General features: G+C 38.7%; 1 protein-coding gene across 5 annotated transcripts in view; it reads left to right on the top strand.

Moving 5' to 3' along the window:
• Nucleotides 1-17897, top strand: part of LOC117420682 (huntingtin-like) — an 86714-nt gene that overhangs the window by 59581 nt on the left and 9236 nt on the right. For all 5 annotated transcript variants that reach the window (XM_059033505.1, XM_059033504.1, XM_059033501.1 and 2 more), the window contains 22 exons: nt 412-553; nt 1069-1248; nt 1486-1662; nt 1861-1937; nt 2302-2440; nt 3087-3209; nt 3650-3863; nt 4020-4165; nt 4558-4735; nt 5237-5335; nt 5714-5901; nt 6108-6234; nt 7304-7404; nt 8117-8271; nt 8394-8533; nt 10087-10169; nt 11507-11637; nt 12335-12467; nt 13020-13175; nt 14687-14877; nt 16649-16763; nt 17207-17420. In XM_059033505.1, the coding sequence (XP_058889488.1) occupies nt 412-553; nt 1069-1248; nt 1486-1662; nt 1861-1937; nt 2302-2440; nt 3087-3209; nt 3650-3863; nt 4020-4165; nt 4558-4735; nt 5237-5335; nt 5714-5901; nt 6108-6234; nt 7304-7404; nt 8117-8271; nt 8394-8533; nt 10087-10169; nt 11507-11637; nt 12335-12467; nt 13020-13175; nt 14687-14877; nt 16649-16763; nt 17207-17420 (3209 nt within the window). The remainder of the gene's footprint in view (nt 1-411; nt 554-1068; nt 1249-1485; nt 1663-1860; nt 1938-2301; nt 2441-3086; nt 3210-3649; nt 3864-4019; nt 4166-4557; nt 4736-5236; nt 5336-5713; nt 5902-6107; nt 6235-7303; nt 7405-8116; nt 8272-8393; nt 8534-10086; nt 10170-11506; nt 11638-12334; nt 12468-13019; nt 13176-14686; nt 14878-16648; nt 16764-17206; nt 17421-17897) is intronic.

Genomic DNA, 17897 nt, shown 5'->3' with positions numbered 1-17897 from the left:
GTGAATACTTATGCAATCAAGACTTTTCAGTTTTTTATTTGTAAATAATTTTGAAAAATATGTAGATTTTTTTTCCCCACTTCAACATTATGGACTATTTTGTGTGGATCAGTGACAAAATATCCTAATTAAATCCGTTTTAATTCCATGTTGTAACACTACAAAATGTGGAAAAGTCCAAGGGGGGGTGAATTACTTATGCAAGGCACTGTAACTGTTTTATGGCATGATATAATCTAATACAGAGCTGTCCCAACTATTTTTTTTACTTAGAAGTGCCCAGCTCTTAAAGAACCTGAAAATCACAGCTGCAAATTTAATAAAATGCTAACACTTCCAGCTGCAACCTTAAATGGGTGTAGGTTTAACTTGCTAACCTAAAAAACTCACTAAATGGTTCTTTATCTACAGAAGACACAGCCTGTCCAGCACTAAGCTGCTCAGTCCACACGTGTCTGACGACAGTGATGAGTCCAAACCAGAGTCCAAGCTGGCCATGTGCAATCGGGAGATCGTCCGGAGGGGAGCGCTGATACTATTCTCTGATTACGTGGTAAGTTACAGGAATACAGTGACTATTCCCAACTAATTACTGTGCTTTAACTTGGATTGTTCTATTTATATGAATCCATCGTAGGTTCAGTTTTTAAGTGCCTTTTGCATACCTGTAGTAACTTCCAGGAAGACATTTCAGGATTACAGGATTTAAAAGTTCAATGTGTCCCTCTAGTAAACACTTACTTGCCAAAGTAGCCACGTTGTGGTCGCCACATGATCCTCAATCGCATCAATACACAGTGGCATACCTTTTTAAATCTGCTCAGTTGCTGAACCACTATTTAGATTAACTTTACTAATGTCAATTACTGATATTGAAACTGTATATAGGCGCTGTATTGATTAGTTTTAGGACAACAATGTGTGAATGCATATTGAAGGTGGTTTGTCATTTATGTTCAAGCCTTAAAAATAGTATATTTTGGCTGCTTAGACCTAGAAAGGATTCTGACAGGCTTTTGATAGTATTCACCTAAGAATAAATTCTTTTTTTTTCCTGTAATCTTTTAGTGCCAGAACCTTCATGATTCCGAACACCTAGCATGGCTGATAGTGAACCATGTGCGTGATTTGATTAATCTCTCCCATGAGCCTCCAGTGCAGGATTTTATCAGTGCCATCCACAGGAACTCTGCTGCCAGCGGGCTTTTCATTCAGGCTATTCAGTCACGCTGTGAGAACCTCTCTACGGTAGGTTTAAAAGGAACAGTATGCTTTTCTGTAATGTTTTTCTGTAATGTTTTGAATTACATTGGGAATTGCTGGACACCTGATTTTAAAATTTGCATTAAAAAAAAAAAAAGGAATTCAGAGAAAAAGATCAGTTTTTGGCAAAAAAATTTGCTTCGGTAATACAAACATCTACAGACATTTAATGCAGTAATGTAGAGGTTAACACAAATTAATGATTTTTTTAAATTTGTTAAGCCGACTGTGCTGAAGAAGACCCTGCAGTGCTTGGAAGGGATTCATCTCAGTCAGTCAGGCGCTGTGTTGATGCTGTACGTGGATAAATTCATCAATACCCCCTTCCGTGTGCTGGCTCGCATGGTGGACACACTCGCTTGTCGAAGGATAGAGATGCTCCTGGCTGAGACTTTGCAGGTAGAGGGGGTGGGGAACTCTGTTTCTCATATTTTTTTAGTAGTAGATCTACATATGTTGCAGCTCTACTATTTTAACTTGTATTATTAATTCAGATCACTTTTTCTTCCTTGACCTTCTTAACAGTTAGAATCTCTTTAATTAGTTGTGCATGCAGTAGTATTTAACGCATAGAATGACTGGTTTCTCTTCTTACAGAACAGCATTGCCCAGTTACCACTTGAAGAGTTGGACAGGATTCAACAGCATCTACAGAGCAGTGGCTTAGCTCAAAGGTAGGCATTGTTGAGTCACTTCTGTAGAATTATTGTGATAGGTTTCCTTCTTTAAAGAGTAAACCGTTTTTTATCTTTCCATTTTCTTTTTATTATTCAAGCAGTTGTTCCGAGGTATTCCAACACAGAGTTTGGTAAATGTTTCCCACTTGTAGTCTGCAGCTAGGTTTTTAGCCAAATTCACGGTTGACTGTGGACTGCTATCGGCCTGCCTTGTCTCCTGTAAGCTATGACCTTTCACCTCCCCACATTCTCTGCACTATCTAGAATTTAAAGGTGATAGCATCACATGACCCACACTGAAAAGTCTCTTGTTTTTGGCAGTTGTGCGTCTTATCGATATCCCATACCTACTCTTGTTTAGGCACCAGCGACTGTACTCCCTGCTGGAGAGGTTCCGGGCCACAGTTTTGGAGGACTCTGCGAGCCCTTCACCACCAGTAACGTCACACCCCCTGGACGGGGAGACGCCACCTCCCCCAGAATCTGTCACCGTAGACAAGGCAGGTGTTGCTTTCACGAACCTTGCAATAAAACCTGTTTTTTATTTTTATCTAGTTAGTAAAACTGATATCAGGAAGGTGGAGTTTGCTACTTTGAACAACTCTGTGCCCAAACCTAGGCTGCGTAAAGCCCAGTACACCTTTGCAGTAATCCTGCTGTTCTGTTTCCAGAGTGATGTGGTTTGTGTAGAAACAGTGGTCAATGCCATACAGATTCATAACGATGTTAAAAAAAACGGAAAAAAATGTAATAATAAATACATTGAATATGTGGTATTAAAATGTTTGTACTGGAGAACAAAATAGCTTGCTTATCTTCAGCTGGTTTCAGTTGGCATGTTACTGCCACCTGCTGTCCAATGCAGGTATTGTTGCCTGTCTGAAAGTAACATTTTGGAACCAGTTTTTTTTTGTTTTGAATTGCATATCTTAATTGCTACTCTTATCTTTTTTATTGTACTCTCAGTACAGTGGCTGTTTGTTATAAAGTGACCCTAAGTGGAACCAATTATAAGCCAGTATGATCATGGTTCCTGTATGCCCCATTTCACTAGCACTCTTTTCACTCGTTACAAGTAGTATAGCTGTACTTGTTGTTTGCTAGGAGTATTCAGTGTTGACTGGTCTTCCTGTCGTGTGTTTAAAGGATTGGTACGTGATGCTGGTGAGATCGCAGTGCTGCACGCACACAGACACGGCTCTGCTTGAGTCAACAGAACTGCTAACCAAGCTTCCCCAGCCAGACCTCTGCTCCATCATGGTATCTAAGGTAACTAAAGAGACGTGTATACTAATTTAAAAAAAATAAAAAAAATAGTTTTAGTGGGATAATAGTCCAGTATTGCAGTATGCTGAAACTTTTTATCCTGTGAAAAGTGAAAGGTTTCATTAGATTTGATATTATTATTTCTTACTTTTCTTGTTTGTGGATATTGTATTCTTTCCATTTTTTTCCTATGTAAACATGTACTTTTATAGTATGGTTAGAATGCTAGTGACTACGTAACTATATATAACCTGCAATTGTATCACAAGCGTTTATAATCGAATGTAGTGGTGCATTGAGTGAATAGACTTTGTTGTTTTTGTTCCCAAAATCGCATATTTCCTGTTAATTTCTCAAACATTTTTCATGAGAAATGATATGCTTTCTAGTCCTGTGACCCGGGTAAGTGCAGGGATGGAAGTGTGTTGTGTGTTTGCTTGCAGGAGTTCAATTTGAACCTACTGGCCCCCTGTCTCAGTGTGGGTCTGAAGAGAGTCTCTGGAGAGCAGGGCAGTGCCCTCTTCGAAACCACACTCAGGGTAACCCTGGAGCAGGTTTCCAGCAGCGGCCAGCTTTTACCCAGCAGCCACCAGGTGTTTCAGCCACTATTGTCACCTGGAAATACCACCTACTGGAACAAACTGAGCGACGTCTATGGTAAGTATTAAAGATATTTCATTATTATCCCCTACTGGGGATTCAAACCATTCACCAATACATTTGCTAATAAGATGTAAGAAAGTGGATTTTAATTGGATAGCATCGTAGACTCCTTGCATTGCTTGATATTAACTAGGGGGTGCTCTGTTCCAGGTGAAGTGGGTTTATACCAGACTATAGTTAGTCTCTGCAGAGCTTTGACCCAGTACCTGCTGTCAATCCCCAAGCTACCTGCAGCTCTTCACATGCCCAGTGACAAGGAGGTGGACGCCACCAAGTTTGTGGTATTGGCACTTGAGGTAAGGAATTAAATGTACACGCTAGAAATGGTGAATATCCTGTTAAATTGGATTCGTAGTTGGAGTTAGTCAAAATGTTGTAGGATAAAATTGAAATTGTGAAGAATATGTATCTCCTGCTTTTTATTAGAGTTGATTTAAAATAAGATAATATGTACTGCTTACCCTGCATCAGAACCCAAAGATTACACTAGATAAACACTCCTTATCAAAAGAGACTGGGTCAGCCTAATATGTGAACTCATAAAAACAGGCTGTATGATGCCTCTTATCCATCTTGTCTGGTTAAATATTTGTAAAGGTATACATTTAGGTAGTCTGGTTGTACTATTGGCATCAAGTAACACATTTTGTAACTTCAGCTAGTACCACTTGCTTGTCTTTGTCCCCAGACTCTGTCATGGCGCTTGATAAGTGGACAGGTTCCACTGAGCATTGATCTCCAAACTATCCTGGAATGCTGCTGTCTAGCCTTACAGCACCCGGCGATATGGTGCTTGCTGGCTTCAGCGGCTTATGTTACACATGCCTGTTCATTTGTAAACTGCATCAAGTTTCTCATTGAAGCAGGTCAGTGGAATCTATCAGTGTGAAGCAGGATCAGACGTACACTGTTAACAACCACATAGCACTATAGTTCAAATAACTGTTTGTTCAATATCTTCTTACAGTAGAGTCTGTTTGTGCATGTGAAATCTTAGAGAAAGCTAGAAGAAAGTTAATCCACAGTTGTAGTATGCAAGCTCTGGCAGCTGTGGCACTGGTAGCAATGTCGGAATGAAATGTATTTTATCAAAATACCAGTAACTGTATTTCCATGCCCTTACACATATGCAGTGAACACTAAGGTTTATGTTACAAGTAGAAATGCTCAAACATACAGTAGAAAGGTCTAACTTATAAGAAAAAAGTCAAGTAGGCAAACGCTTTCTTTTATTGGCAAGTATCCAATAAGTTTCACAAAAGTAGAACCTGTGTGCTCTCAGACAGGCCAATGTCCTATGCTGGATAAGTCTGGTTCTGTGTGGTATGTTGATTGGGCTTCTCTAACACACATTGGCTTCCGTTCAGTGGCAGTCGAGCCTGGGGATCAGCTTCTGCGTCCGGAGAGGAAGAAGATGAGCAGAGCTCAAGCAGCTCAGGATGAGCTGGACGCTGCTTCCACAGAGCGTGAGTACAGCTGGGTTCTGCTCAATTATTCAACCACTAATTTCAGTCAATTTTACTTGCTTATTAAATGCGCCAGACCAGTAAACTAATATACTAATATGTCTTTCTGTAAAGTTAAAGAAGATCAAGAACATCCCCTTGTCAAGACCGACTAAATGTATAATTGTAGCAGAAACAAATGAAAAAAAATGTTGCAGAACCTCCATTATCAATTTATTTTAATCTATTCATGTTTCTGTTTGACACCTGGTTGATTTTAAATGTTTCAAACGAGTAACTTTTTATCCCAAATTATTTATTTATTTATTTATTTATTTATTTATTTATTTATTTATTTATTTTTTCCCTGCCTTTTTTTTTTTTTTTTTTTTTTTAAAGGTCCAGTACACATCAAAAAAGCTTGTGAAACAATGGCTGAACTGGTGGAAAGCCTGCAGACTGTCCTGGCCTTGGGACATTCTAGAAACGAAATAATCCCAGCGTTTCTGACTCCTACACTCCGCAACATAACCATTAGTCTGGCGCGACTGCCTCTCGTCAACAGCTACATTAGAGTGCCTCCACTAGTAAGTACAGCAATGTCTGCAACTCCCTGTGATGTCTTTGCATTTACTCAAGTCTTAACTGATGATATAAACTGATCGCAGATTACGAAGTGCAACACTATGCGTCTCTGGTAGCTGTGGTCTAAATCCTCTATCTGTACTAAAATATATCAGTGAAACAGGCAATCGAAGCCAGTCATAAGATTTATGATGGTCATTATTTACAGGTCTGGAAATTAGGCTGGTCCCCGAAACCTGGTGGAGAGTTTGGCACAGCTTTCCCCGAGATCCCAGTGGAGTTCCTGCAGGAGAAGGATGTGTTCCGGGAGTTCCTGTATCGCGTGAACACTCTGGGTAAGGGGGAGAATTCCGACGCACTGAACTAGGGCTGCTGAGACTTCCGTAATGAAATCTTAAAAAGCAACTATGTATGGTGAATTAAATATCAGTTATCTTAACCAATGTATTCTTCTCCTTAGATTTACGTTGTATGTAATTTCCTGCTACAGTCATTACATCCTGGTAATTTTTGTTTAAAAAGTTTAAAGCACCTCTGTTGCCTCAAAAGGGTTCACAAACATGTCTTCTCTTTGTTTAGCTGGTACACCAGTGTGTAAACTTTAACCTGCCCCCCTGCAACGCTACCCCCAGTGGATCTAAGAAACACCACCTTTGTTCCATGAGGTATTTCTAACTGACGTATGAGAGAGAAAACATGTTTAAAAGCAATTTTGAGGCCACAGGCTTCCTTTGAAGTCGCCAGGATGTGATAAGAACATAAGAACATAAGAAAGTTTACAAACGAGAGGAGGCCATTCACACGTCAATCTTTCACGATTGATGCGCGAAAGAGAAAATGATACACAAAGTGATGTAAAGGAGAAGATGAATACATTAGTTAAGATAACTGTGCCACCGTAGCAAGTTGCTCATTGTAAATTTGGACAATTTGATAACCCAGCTGCAAGTTTCATTTGCAGTAGAGATGCAAAAATTAATTGTTGATTTGTCCGTCTTTTAAATGCCTGAGCTTCGATTACATATTGCTGACTCCATGCATCAAATGAAAGCCCAGTTTAAAGTTTGCATTAAATCATTGATTATGTAGTTATGTGCTTATACTAATGCTGGTATGGTAGGTAGCCAACGTCGGCGTGTTGCTCAGAACCTCTGGGTCTTTGGATTCACGTTGGACAAGTCATATCAGTTACAAATATTTTATTCCCGATTTTTTACAAATTTAAAGCTGCACTATTATTTAGTTTGAAAAATGGTCGTCTTCCCTGCAAGGATAAGGAATGTTTTTAGTATTTACTATTCAGTCTCATCAAACTGTATTTCAGGCAACCCCTATAAAGAAACTGTTTACAAAGATATTGCACTTTCCAATGAGTCTGCTTTAATGATTTGTTCCATGTCTAAGGGTGGACAAGTCGCACTCAGTTTGAAGAGACCTGGGCGTCCCTCCTTGGCGTGCTGGTGACTCAGCCCATTGTTATGGACCATGAGGAAAACCAACACGAGGTAAAGAAATCCCAGAGTGATTAAATGCCAAATGGGTAACCAAGGCTGTTTGTTGGTGTACTGTCTCATGAGAAGCTCATACCATCATACTGGGAAAGTGAACAGGATTTTTATTAAGATTTCAATAAAAGTAATGACCTCAAAATGCTGTAACCATTCACCTTTGTCTGCAGCAGTTTTAAAGAAACCAGAATCGGAAGTCTACATTTATCATTGAAAGAAAATTGCCTTATGTACAGTTCAGTGAAATTAGCAGTCTGCAATTATCTAGACAACACAATTAGCTAAAATGGCACACCAATAAAGGGGGTTAACAATACTCTACAAATACATCCTCAACTTTAAATACTCACGCCAACTTGAAAAGCATTTTTGCAAATATCTTAGGTTATCAAAAAGAAAAAAAAGACATGACTTTTAGTTTTTTTTTTATAATACACAGGTTCCTAGGTACATAATTCTTTCTGGTGTGAAAATAGTACTTTTGTTCTCACCAGCATCTCTGTACAATAAAGATATGCGGTCGTTTGGAAAGAGGTCATATTCAGCTGAGATACAGAATTCCTGGGACCTTTTCAGAGGGCTTTTAAGTTATTTTTTTAATTACTTTTTGGATGGATTAATCAAAGATTGATACTCATAAAACTGCTCTAAAGTGTTGCTATATGTCTTAAGATGGATGTGATGATTTGAAACTATGCTACATCAACAGGAGGACCTGGAGAGGACCCAGATCAATGTCCTAGCTGTCCAAGCGATCACATCCTTGGTGCTGAGTGCCATGACAATCCCAGTGGCAGGAAACCCTGCCGTCAGCTGCCTGGAGCAGCAGCCGCGCAACAAGGCATTAAAAGCTCTGGATACCAGGTAAGGACAATTTTGTCAGAAAAGGAAAACTGCTGCTGCATCAAAGAATTATCAGCAACTGTGATGGGATGACATACATTGGTAACACCTTATCTACGCATTGACCTGTGTTGATCCAACAGGTTTGGAAGAAAGCTGAGTGTGATCCGAGGGATTGTGGAGCAAGAGATCCAGGCGATGGTATCAAAGAGAGACAACATAGCCACTCACTACCCATATCAGGCCTGGGACCCCGTTCCATCCCTCTCTGCTGCAGCGACAGGTACAGGGGCTCAACGCAACATGAACCACCTGCAAAACAGTACATTGAAGTAAAGATCCGGAAAACAAATTGTTTCAACTAGGAGAGCAGATTATTAATTTGTAATACCATTTACTGAAGGAAAGATAAGTAGAGTTGTTTATAACACAAATATTGGTTGAATAAAAAAAATACAGTTTTTAGATGCTTGAATGTAACCAGAAACGGATAAGGAAAGAAATCCTGAATTAAGAAATTGCCTAATCTTTAACGTAAGGAGGCTGTGTGGTCCAGTGGTTAAAGAAAAGAGCTTGTAACCAGGAGGTCCCCAGTTCAAATCCCACCTCAGCCACTGACTCATTGTGTGACCCTGAGCAAGTCACTTAACCTCCTTGTGCTCCGTCTTTCGGGTGAGACATAATTGTAAGTGACTCTGAAGCTGATGCATAGTTCACACACCCTAGTCTCTAAGTCGCCTTGGATAAAGGCGTCTGCTAAATAAACAAATAATAATAATAATAGTAATGTTTACCAGTTTCCTATTACTGTAATTGGAAAGTAATAATGTCAGACTTTGGTGTTTAGTTTTAAGCTTGGGCCTGTTGCTCCTTGGAAGTTTTGCAGTTTAGTTTTTTCTGGCTTTCACCCAGCTTCACAGCTTGCTAACACAGACTCGGATGTCAGTTGACTTGTGCAAAGACACACATGGAGTCCGTGTGTGTGCTGGGAAAATATAAGACTTCACAGTCGTGCCAAGGCAATCATCTGGTAGGGACTTTTTCAAGCGTGAATCATTGTCAGTTGTTATAGGTATATTGTCAGGGGCAGCAGTGTGGAGTAGTGGTTAGGGCTCTGGACTCTTGACCGGAGGGTTGTGGGTTCAATCCCCAGTGGGGGACACTGCTGTTGTACCCTTGAGCAAGGTACTTTACCTAGATTGCTCTAGTAAAAACCCAACTGTATAAATGGGTAATTGTATGTAAAATAATGTGATATCTGTATAATGTGAAATAATGTGATCTCTTGTAACAATTGTAAGTCGCCCTGGATAAGGGCATCTGCTAAGAAATAAATAATAGGTACAGAAAAAGACTGCAAGAGTGTTGCACATCATAAAACCTCTAATTCATAAAGGTAAAACAACAGTCCACTTGCATGCAAAACTCAAAAATCCTGATAAATCTGAATAATTAACTGAATTGACACATGAAAGCTATACCAAAGCTGCAGCAGAAAGCTGTATTACCACTGTTAAATGGCAATGCCATGGTTGAGCCATCCGCCATATAAAGAGCCAAGCGCAATTTAGCTAACCCATCTTTCCTTACAATGTTCGATTGACTGGTTGTATTAGATCTTGCAAGTGAAATTGTTCAATCACTATAGTGCATTACCCTTGAGTTGAATTTACAGATACGTTTTCTTAAGTAGATTTATTTTGTGTGTCTTTGTCAACAGGATGTAGCCCTGGTGAAAGAAGTTAATTAAGCAGTAGTCTTTATTTGTTTCCTACTGGGAAAGGCACTAGTGTAACAAAAAAAAAAACAACCATACAGCTTGTCTTTCCATTTTAGGTACTTTAATCAGCCATGAAAAACTGCTGCTGCAAATCAACACGGAACGGGAGATGGGCAACATGGATTATAAAATGGGACAGGTAATAGCAGTGTCCATTCAAATGGGATAATCCAGTGTTTATAAATGTTCTTAATCCAGTGTTTATAAAACGGTTCTTAGAATTTTGTGAACAGGCTTTCTTTCTTACTTGGTCTATCAAGTCAGATTTAATATTGTTTACTGTAAGTATCTCTACCCGGAACTTTAACTAAAGATCTTTATTTATTTAAGTAGTATTAGTACTTACTATGTTTGTGTTAGGTCAATTGTTAAACCAACTACTGATCTAACATCAGTCCAATACCATATTCAGTATATACTGGTAAGTACAGTTTTAGTTATGTTGTAATGCCAGGCAAGGTTTTCTGTACTGTGCACAGAGTTCTAAATCATTACTTACAAATGTGTGGTAGTGGTTGTTTTTTTGGTTTTAATATTATTTTGAAAGAAGTCTTGTTTAGAGTTATGGCCCAATATTTTACTAATTGAACCTGATTGTGTCTGACTTTGTAAACTTGGCAGGCTGCACTTTTACAATGTGTAAATACTTTTGAGAACTCTGACAGATGGAGGGTAGAATTACATTTTCGGCCTGAAATATTTTTTGTTAATTAAATAATAATCGTATTACTATATTACTTTTTTATGGGACTTATTTCTACATGCTGAGACTGGAACTACAGCACAGTCCTCTCATTCCAATACTGTTCTGAATTACTAAATATAAACTGAAGATCTTTAATGGCAGATTGGAAAGTTCTAAAATACATCCAGCATGTGTATTAAATTAGTCAGTTCTGCTGTTTGAAAGGGCTGTTCAGTAAGATAAACCTCATACATTTAGCAGGTTAGTTCAAGGTTAAATAGATTCTGTTTTAGCCTAACTGGAGTGCTGCTTTGGCTCTGGTGCTTCACTGGGTTAGGGAGGCAGGGACAGGATCACCTCAATGTGCCAGTGAGCACCTGCAGGGCTGGTTCTTGTACAGGGTCAGGATCAATTCCTCTTTTTCAATTTCTTTTTAAAACCTTCGACTTAATTTTAAGTAATTTGGTGCCACTGTGAGAAGCCCATTTTAACAGAATACTGCGAATCGCAATTTTGATCAATGATGTGTCGGAATTGATTTAAAAGGGAATGGGAATTTGAATTGGTAATTGCTTTTAAAAAAAAAAAAAAAAAAAAGTCAGTGGACCAGAGGTTGGGCATTCTAAAATGGGACGGGGAGTAAAATAATTGAACGCTATAAATAAATAATTTCACTCATTACTGCATTACTTAATAGTAATTAAGAAATGCATGCACACCTAAAGCAAAATGGGTATACCAGTGTGGTAGGTGCTGTTTTCCTTTTACAGGTATTGGTGTTTATGTTGCAGGTGTCCATTCACTCGGTTTGGCTGGGAAACAGCATCACACCCTTGAGGGAGGAGGAATGGGATGAAGATGAGGAAGAAGAGAGTGACGTCCCCGCTCCAGTGTCTCCTCCCACCTCACCCATCAACTCCAGGTCTGAGGCTTCACTTCGCTTTTTGCTTACAAAATAATTCCAGTAAATGTTATCTGAGATACTTAACTGTCCGGTTGTGAGTCAAAATACAACAATCATATATTTCATTGCTTCATTTTTGTCGGGCAGCGATCTGGTATGGTACTGAGAATGTGAGCCAGAGTTTGAGTTCCCAGAAGTAAATCCTCAGTAACCAATACAATGTCAGATACAAAGTTTCCATAATGTATGTGTGTGCCTTATGATTGAAAATGCAAGATCTATGAAGTGATGACAGTACATTATTCGGTAAAGTTTAGTTATTTTGTCAGCTCTGTCTAACAAAGTATAGTCTAACTGATGATGACGTTGACTCAACATACTCTGAAAGTCTCAGATTACCAAGACACTTGGGGGTTGATTTGATCAACTTATTCCCTGCCGGCATAAACCAAAGTGGATTTTTAATACAGAATATTATTTCACTGTTGAATTCCCTTATCCCCTAATTTAGAGGGAATCCCAGTAAAATGAAGTATAAGTGGTTGATGCAATCTAGATGAACAAGGTATTCTCCAGAGTTGTGATAATGCCCTTGTCCAGGTAGGATATTGATAGATCAAGTTGACCCATATCTTAAATACTGTGTCAAGAATGCAGAAATAATTGACTCTGGTAAATCCAGGCTACTATAAACTGTAATTGAATCTCTTGTTAGGAAACACCGTGCTGGTGTAGATATCCACTCCTGCTCTCAGTTCCTCCTGGAGCTCTACAGTCAGTGGATTCTGCCGAACAACCCCAATAACAAGAAAACCCCTGTCATCTTGATCAGTGAAGTGGTCCGCTCAGTAAGTGGAATAGTGGGGAAAGCACTTCCCTTGATTAAGCCACGTTTATGACGACTGCTCAAGGAACTGTCAAATTGATCACTGTAGACATGTGATCCTTGTATGCAGATGGTCTCTAAAACAGGTTTGTTTGTAAATAGCCCAGTTTAATGTCATTTGAGAGTAAAAGAAAAAATGGAAACTGAATTAATTACAGATAGTTTGATTGTACACAACCATTTACCTTACTAAATTAATTGTAAAGACTGTCGGCTGGTTTCACAGACCCTGTAGCCTTAAATGTAACATTAAATAGTCCAATTAGTGCTAATCAGTGTCTGAAGCTGTTACATTTATTACAAAGTTGATTCAGTAACGGTACTTAAATGTTTCAAGAAATGTCAAGTTTACTACAAAAATAGGGACTGGAACCAGGGTGAATGGTAAGAGAAAAGGATAAGAAAAATGTAATCCATCCACACATGTGGTGCATGTAAGTAACCACCCCTTAAAATGAGCATTAAAAGAACCAATGATACAGTATTTCTCCATATCTTCATTTTACTGGTTCAGCTTCTGGCAGTATCTGATTTGTTCACCGAGAGGAACCAGTATGAGATGATGTACAGCACGTTGACAGAGATGCAGAAGGTCCACCCCACTGAGGATGAGATACTGAACCAGTACCTCGTACCTGCCATTTGTAAGGCTGCATCTGTCCTAGGCATGGTAAGCAGTAGTATTTTATCAATAAGGGGAATATAGAAATTAAACTTTCAGATATTGGATTTTTTTTTCTTTTGATAGGATACAACGAGTTGATCTCTATTCAGCTTGCATTTTCCAGGGCTCGTCAATCTTGAAATAATCAGTGTTGGAGAGAAGTCTATTCATTTTACTGTGTGAATAATATTTGAGCTTAAGAACATAAGAAAGTTTACAAACGAGAGGAGGCCATTCAGCCCATCTTGCTTGTTTGGTTGTTAGTAGCTTATTGATCCCAGAATCTCGCACTCTTTCTAGAACAGCAATATTTTTTTTTGTAACGAGGTGACCAGAACTGAACACAATATTCTAGATGAGGTCTTACTAATGCATTGTAAAGTTTTAACATTACTTCCCTTGATTTAAATTCAACACTTCACAGTATATCCGAGCATCTTGTTGGCCTTTTTTATAGCTTCCCCACATTGTCTAGATGAAGACATTTCTGAGTCAACATAAACGCCTAGGTCTTTTTCATAAATTCCTTCTTCAATTTCAGTATCTCCCATATCATATTAAAAATGCACATTTTTATTGCCTGCATGCAGTACCTTACACTTTTCTCTCTTAAATGTAATTTACCATGTGTCTGCCCAGTTCTGAATGCTGCTGCAACAGTGTTTGCCACTCCTCCCATTTTTGTGTCGTCTGCAAATTTAACAAGTTTGCTTACTATACCAGAATCTAAGTCATTAATGTAGATTAGGAATAGAGGAGGACCTAATACTGATCTGTGGTACACCACTGGTTACCTCACTCCATTTTGAGGTTTCTCCTCTAATCAGTACTTTCTGTTTTCTACATGTTAACCACTCCCTAATCCATGTGCATGCATTTCCTTGAATCCCTACTGCGTTCAGTTTGAGAATTAATCTTTTATGCAGGACTTTGTTGAAAGCTTTTACATATAATAGAAGTCAGGCTTATTGGTCTGTAGTTACCTGGTTCGGTTTTGTCTCCCTTTTTGTGGATCGGTATTAAGTTTGCAATTTTCCAGTCTGTCGGTACAACCCCTGTGTCAAGAGACTGTTGCATGATCTTGGTTAGCGGTTTGTAAATAACTTCTTTAATTTCTTTGAGTACTATTGGGAGGATCTCATCCGGCCCAGGGGATTTGTTTATTTTAAGAGTTCCTAGTCCCTTTAACACTTCTGCCTCTGTTATGCTAAAGTTATTTAAAACAGGATAGGAACAGGTTGACATGGACATGGTCTTAAACCAGGTTGATTCGATGGATACATGACTGCAGAATTCCCTTTAGAAAGTTCCAGAAAGAGCAGGAAGCCTTCAAGGCCAAAGTCATCTGTTGTGTGTTTTATTGTTTTTTTTAGTAGATGATTTCGATTTTATCTTCCCATAGATAGGTGTCGTAATGGCTTCTCTGTTCCCTTCTCCCTCTAAATGATTACGGGATTGTTTTTGTTGCATTGAAGTCTTCATGAAGCTCATTAGTCTCCCCTGTTTTAATCTGACAGGACAAGGCCATAGCGGAGCCGGTCAGCCGCTTGCTGGAGACCACCCTGCGCAGCACCCATATGCCGAGCCGCATCGGAGCACTGCACGGCATCCTCTACGTCCTGGAGTGTGACCTACTGGACGACACGGCTAAACAGCTCATCCCCATCATCAGCGACTACCTGCTCTCCAATCTGAGAGGAGTAGCACAGTAAGCAAGCTCCCTGAGACACCAGTGCTGGAGTTTTAGATAGACAGTACATTGGGTGGTATTAGAAATTAGAACCCCTGCCATAACTGTCAAATCGAGTATAGGGTCAAATGTTGTTCCTCTTGTAAACATCTACTGTGATTTGGAGCAAAGGATTTCAATTTACAAGAAAGGCATTCATGGCAAATTTTAGTTATATGACTAGACCCCAAAGGTTGTTTTTGGGAATAAATAAATAAATAAATAAATAAATAAATAAATAAATAAATAATCTCTTTCTGGTTTAATGAATAACGGGTGTCTTGCCAAAATAAACAAACAAAAAGAACACTTGATTTTCTATTGATCAAAAATCTACAAAAGGTATTTATGCTTTTAATTAGGTTTTTTTTTTTTTTTTTTTAAAGCTGAGCTACATTCTAAATATATATACATCCTTTGACAATAGCAACCTTTTTTAATTACTGTTTTGTTGTAGAGGGCAGTCTTTTCTCAGCATCAAGTGTTGTGTTTGTTTTTAAAAGCTTAAGCATAGTATAAATTTGACACTAGTTTGAACAGTTTTGCAATACATAGCGGCTAATCATGGTTTCAAAGGTCAGCTCATTGGTATTATTATTATTACTATTATTATTATTATTATTATTATTACTATTTATTTATTTCTTAGCAGACGCCCTTATCCAGGGCGACTTACAATTGTTACAAGAGATCACATTGTTTTTACATACAATTACCCATTTATACAGTTGGGTTTTTACGGGAGCAATCTAGGTAAAGTACCTTGCTCAAGGGTACAAGGGTAAACCGTATTAGATGCCTTTGAACTGGCTTAAAGGTGTTAAATACGGTTAGCGTCCACACTACGCAGCGTTTAATACCATTCTCGAGATCCAGTTCTAAATTAGATCGCATCAGGTAGTGGACGCTGCAATACCAAACTACATTTTTTTGTGTATCCTCCAATATCCCCAAATGCTCTGATATGTTTGGGTATTCATTTTTAAGCTTAAAAAAAACAATCTGTCAGGACATTTCTGTTAAACTAGTGGGAAAAATAAAAATTATTCACGTAATTTGTCAGCTGTTTGAAATAAAATAAAGGGGACCAGAATTAGGCTCAGGCAAGATATGAAGGTAAAACCAAAGATTGTTTTGTAATTACAGCTTTTTCTGTGTTTTAATTATGAAATGCAATCAGCTCAATTTGTTTAAAGTCATCTGATTAAAAATAAAACCCAAAAGCCCTACTTGTGTGTGTTTGCATTTACTTTTTCCAAAATACTTGTTTTATTTCTTTTTGGCTATATGGACCGCTATTAATATGGGGTATGACACATTATTTTAAAATAAAATACAGTGCATGGTAGTATGCTATCGTATTAATTTCCACTGTTCATTGCGCTGCTAGCAACTGTAACTGAACTGTTTTAATAGTGTGTGGACACATTAAGCCCAAACTAAACATGAAACGGTACTTCAGTGTGTGTGCTTTGAGCTGGACTAATTAGAACGGTTTTGAGTATGGTTCTCCAGATTGGTTATGTAGTGTGGACAGGGCCTTAGACATTTGCTTCCTTTAAATGTGCTCTCGGCCTCCTTTATTGTGGCAGTTATTTGTGAAATATTGGGGACAACATACATCATTGTCACCCCAGTATCTTTATTGAATTGTTTTAGCAAAATCAGTTTTATTGGCTTTGTGCCACAGTGGATTCAAGGAAGTATCTGGTAGTGACTTAACATTATAACTGTATATCTTCTTTTGCAGCTGTGTTAACCTCCACAACCAGCAGCATGTGTTGGTGATGTGTGCTGCAGCCTTCTACATGATTGAGAACTACCCACTTGATGTGGTGCCAGAATTCACAGCAGGAATTATCCAGGTATAGAAATGTGTTATTCCCTCTTTGTGATGATCAATCATCAGACACGTCAAATAAAAATAAAATTGCACAAAGGGTCAGATTTGTGGAAAAATTGTTTTATTACAAAAATGAAATAATAATGTTAACCCATAAGTAAACTTTTTAAGAAGCTGATTATCAGGGAAATTTGTTAGCAATTTACCCCCCGAGGTGAAGAATTCAATAAACAACACCACAACCATATTTAGAAGCTTGGTTAAAATAGCTTGAATGAGTTGTAAACAGCTGCTTGAAAGTTACCTTAAACTGTATTTCACAGGGCTTGTAATGCTCTGAAACCAGCAACAAGCAGCTTAGGACCATTGTTTCTGTTTAATTTTGATCTTAATATTTATCATGTCAAATGACGTTGCTGCTGTGCTTTGTTGACCCCAGCTCATTTCAAGCTGTTTTGCTTGCAGATGTGTGGTGTGATGGTGTCTGGCTGTGAGGACTCCACACCCTCTGTGACCTATCACTGCGTGCTGCGAGGACTGGAGCGCCTCCTGCTGTCTGAGCAGCTGTCCCGCCCGGACGGGGAGGCGCTGGTCAAGCTCAGTGTGGACCGGGTCAACATGCCCAGCCCACACCGGGCCATGTCTGCACTGGGGCTCATGCTCACGTGCATGTACACAGGTAAAGTGTAAAGGGCCAGAATATTTCTACATGGTTGTATCACTGAATAATAAGCTGGGAAATGCTGGAGCATTTTTTCATAGAGAATACATTATAACACATCTGTCTTATTTTTTTTCCAGCACTTTGCACACTGAGCTCTTGAGAGCTTTGAATTATGCTAATCCCTTTTGGCGGGTATATGAATGGTTAATATTTTATACATCCACTAATTGTATTAAAAAACACATGCTCTCTGAAGCATGTTCTTTTTAGAGCATATATGAGAAGGATACATGTGTTTTGTTTTTTTGTTTTGTTTTTGTTTTTTTATAAAAGCTTGAAGCAAAGGGGCTGACCTACATATTTTCATGCTACAATAACTGCATTTCTAAAATGTATTTCTCATAGCCGGGGTGTTCATTGAAACAGTATTATAGGTCTTATGGGAAACTCCTTATTAAATCTGGTAGTTTGGGTGGTAGTCCCGATTTACTC

The sequence above is a fragment of the Acipenser ruthenus genome, chromosome 1, assembly GCF_902713425.1.
Source record: "Acipenser ruthenus chromosome 1, fAciRut3.2 maternal haplotype, whole genome shotgun sequence".
NCBI classification, from domain to species: domain Eukaryota; kingdom Metazoa; phylum Chordata; class Actinopteri; order Acipenseriformes; family Acipenseridae; genus Acipenser; species Acipenser ruthenus.
Note: the sequence above shows the minus strand (reverse complement) of the source record. Positions and strands in the feature narration are given on the sequence as shown.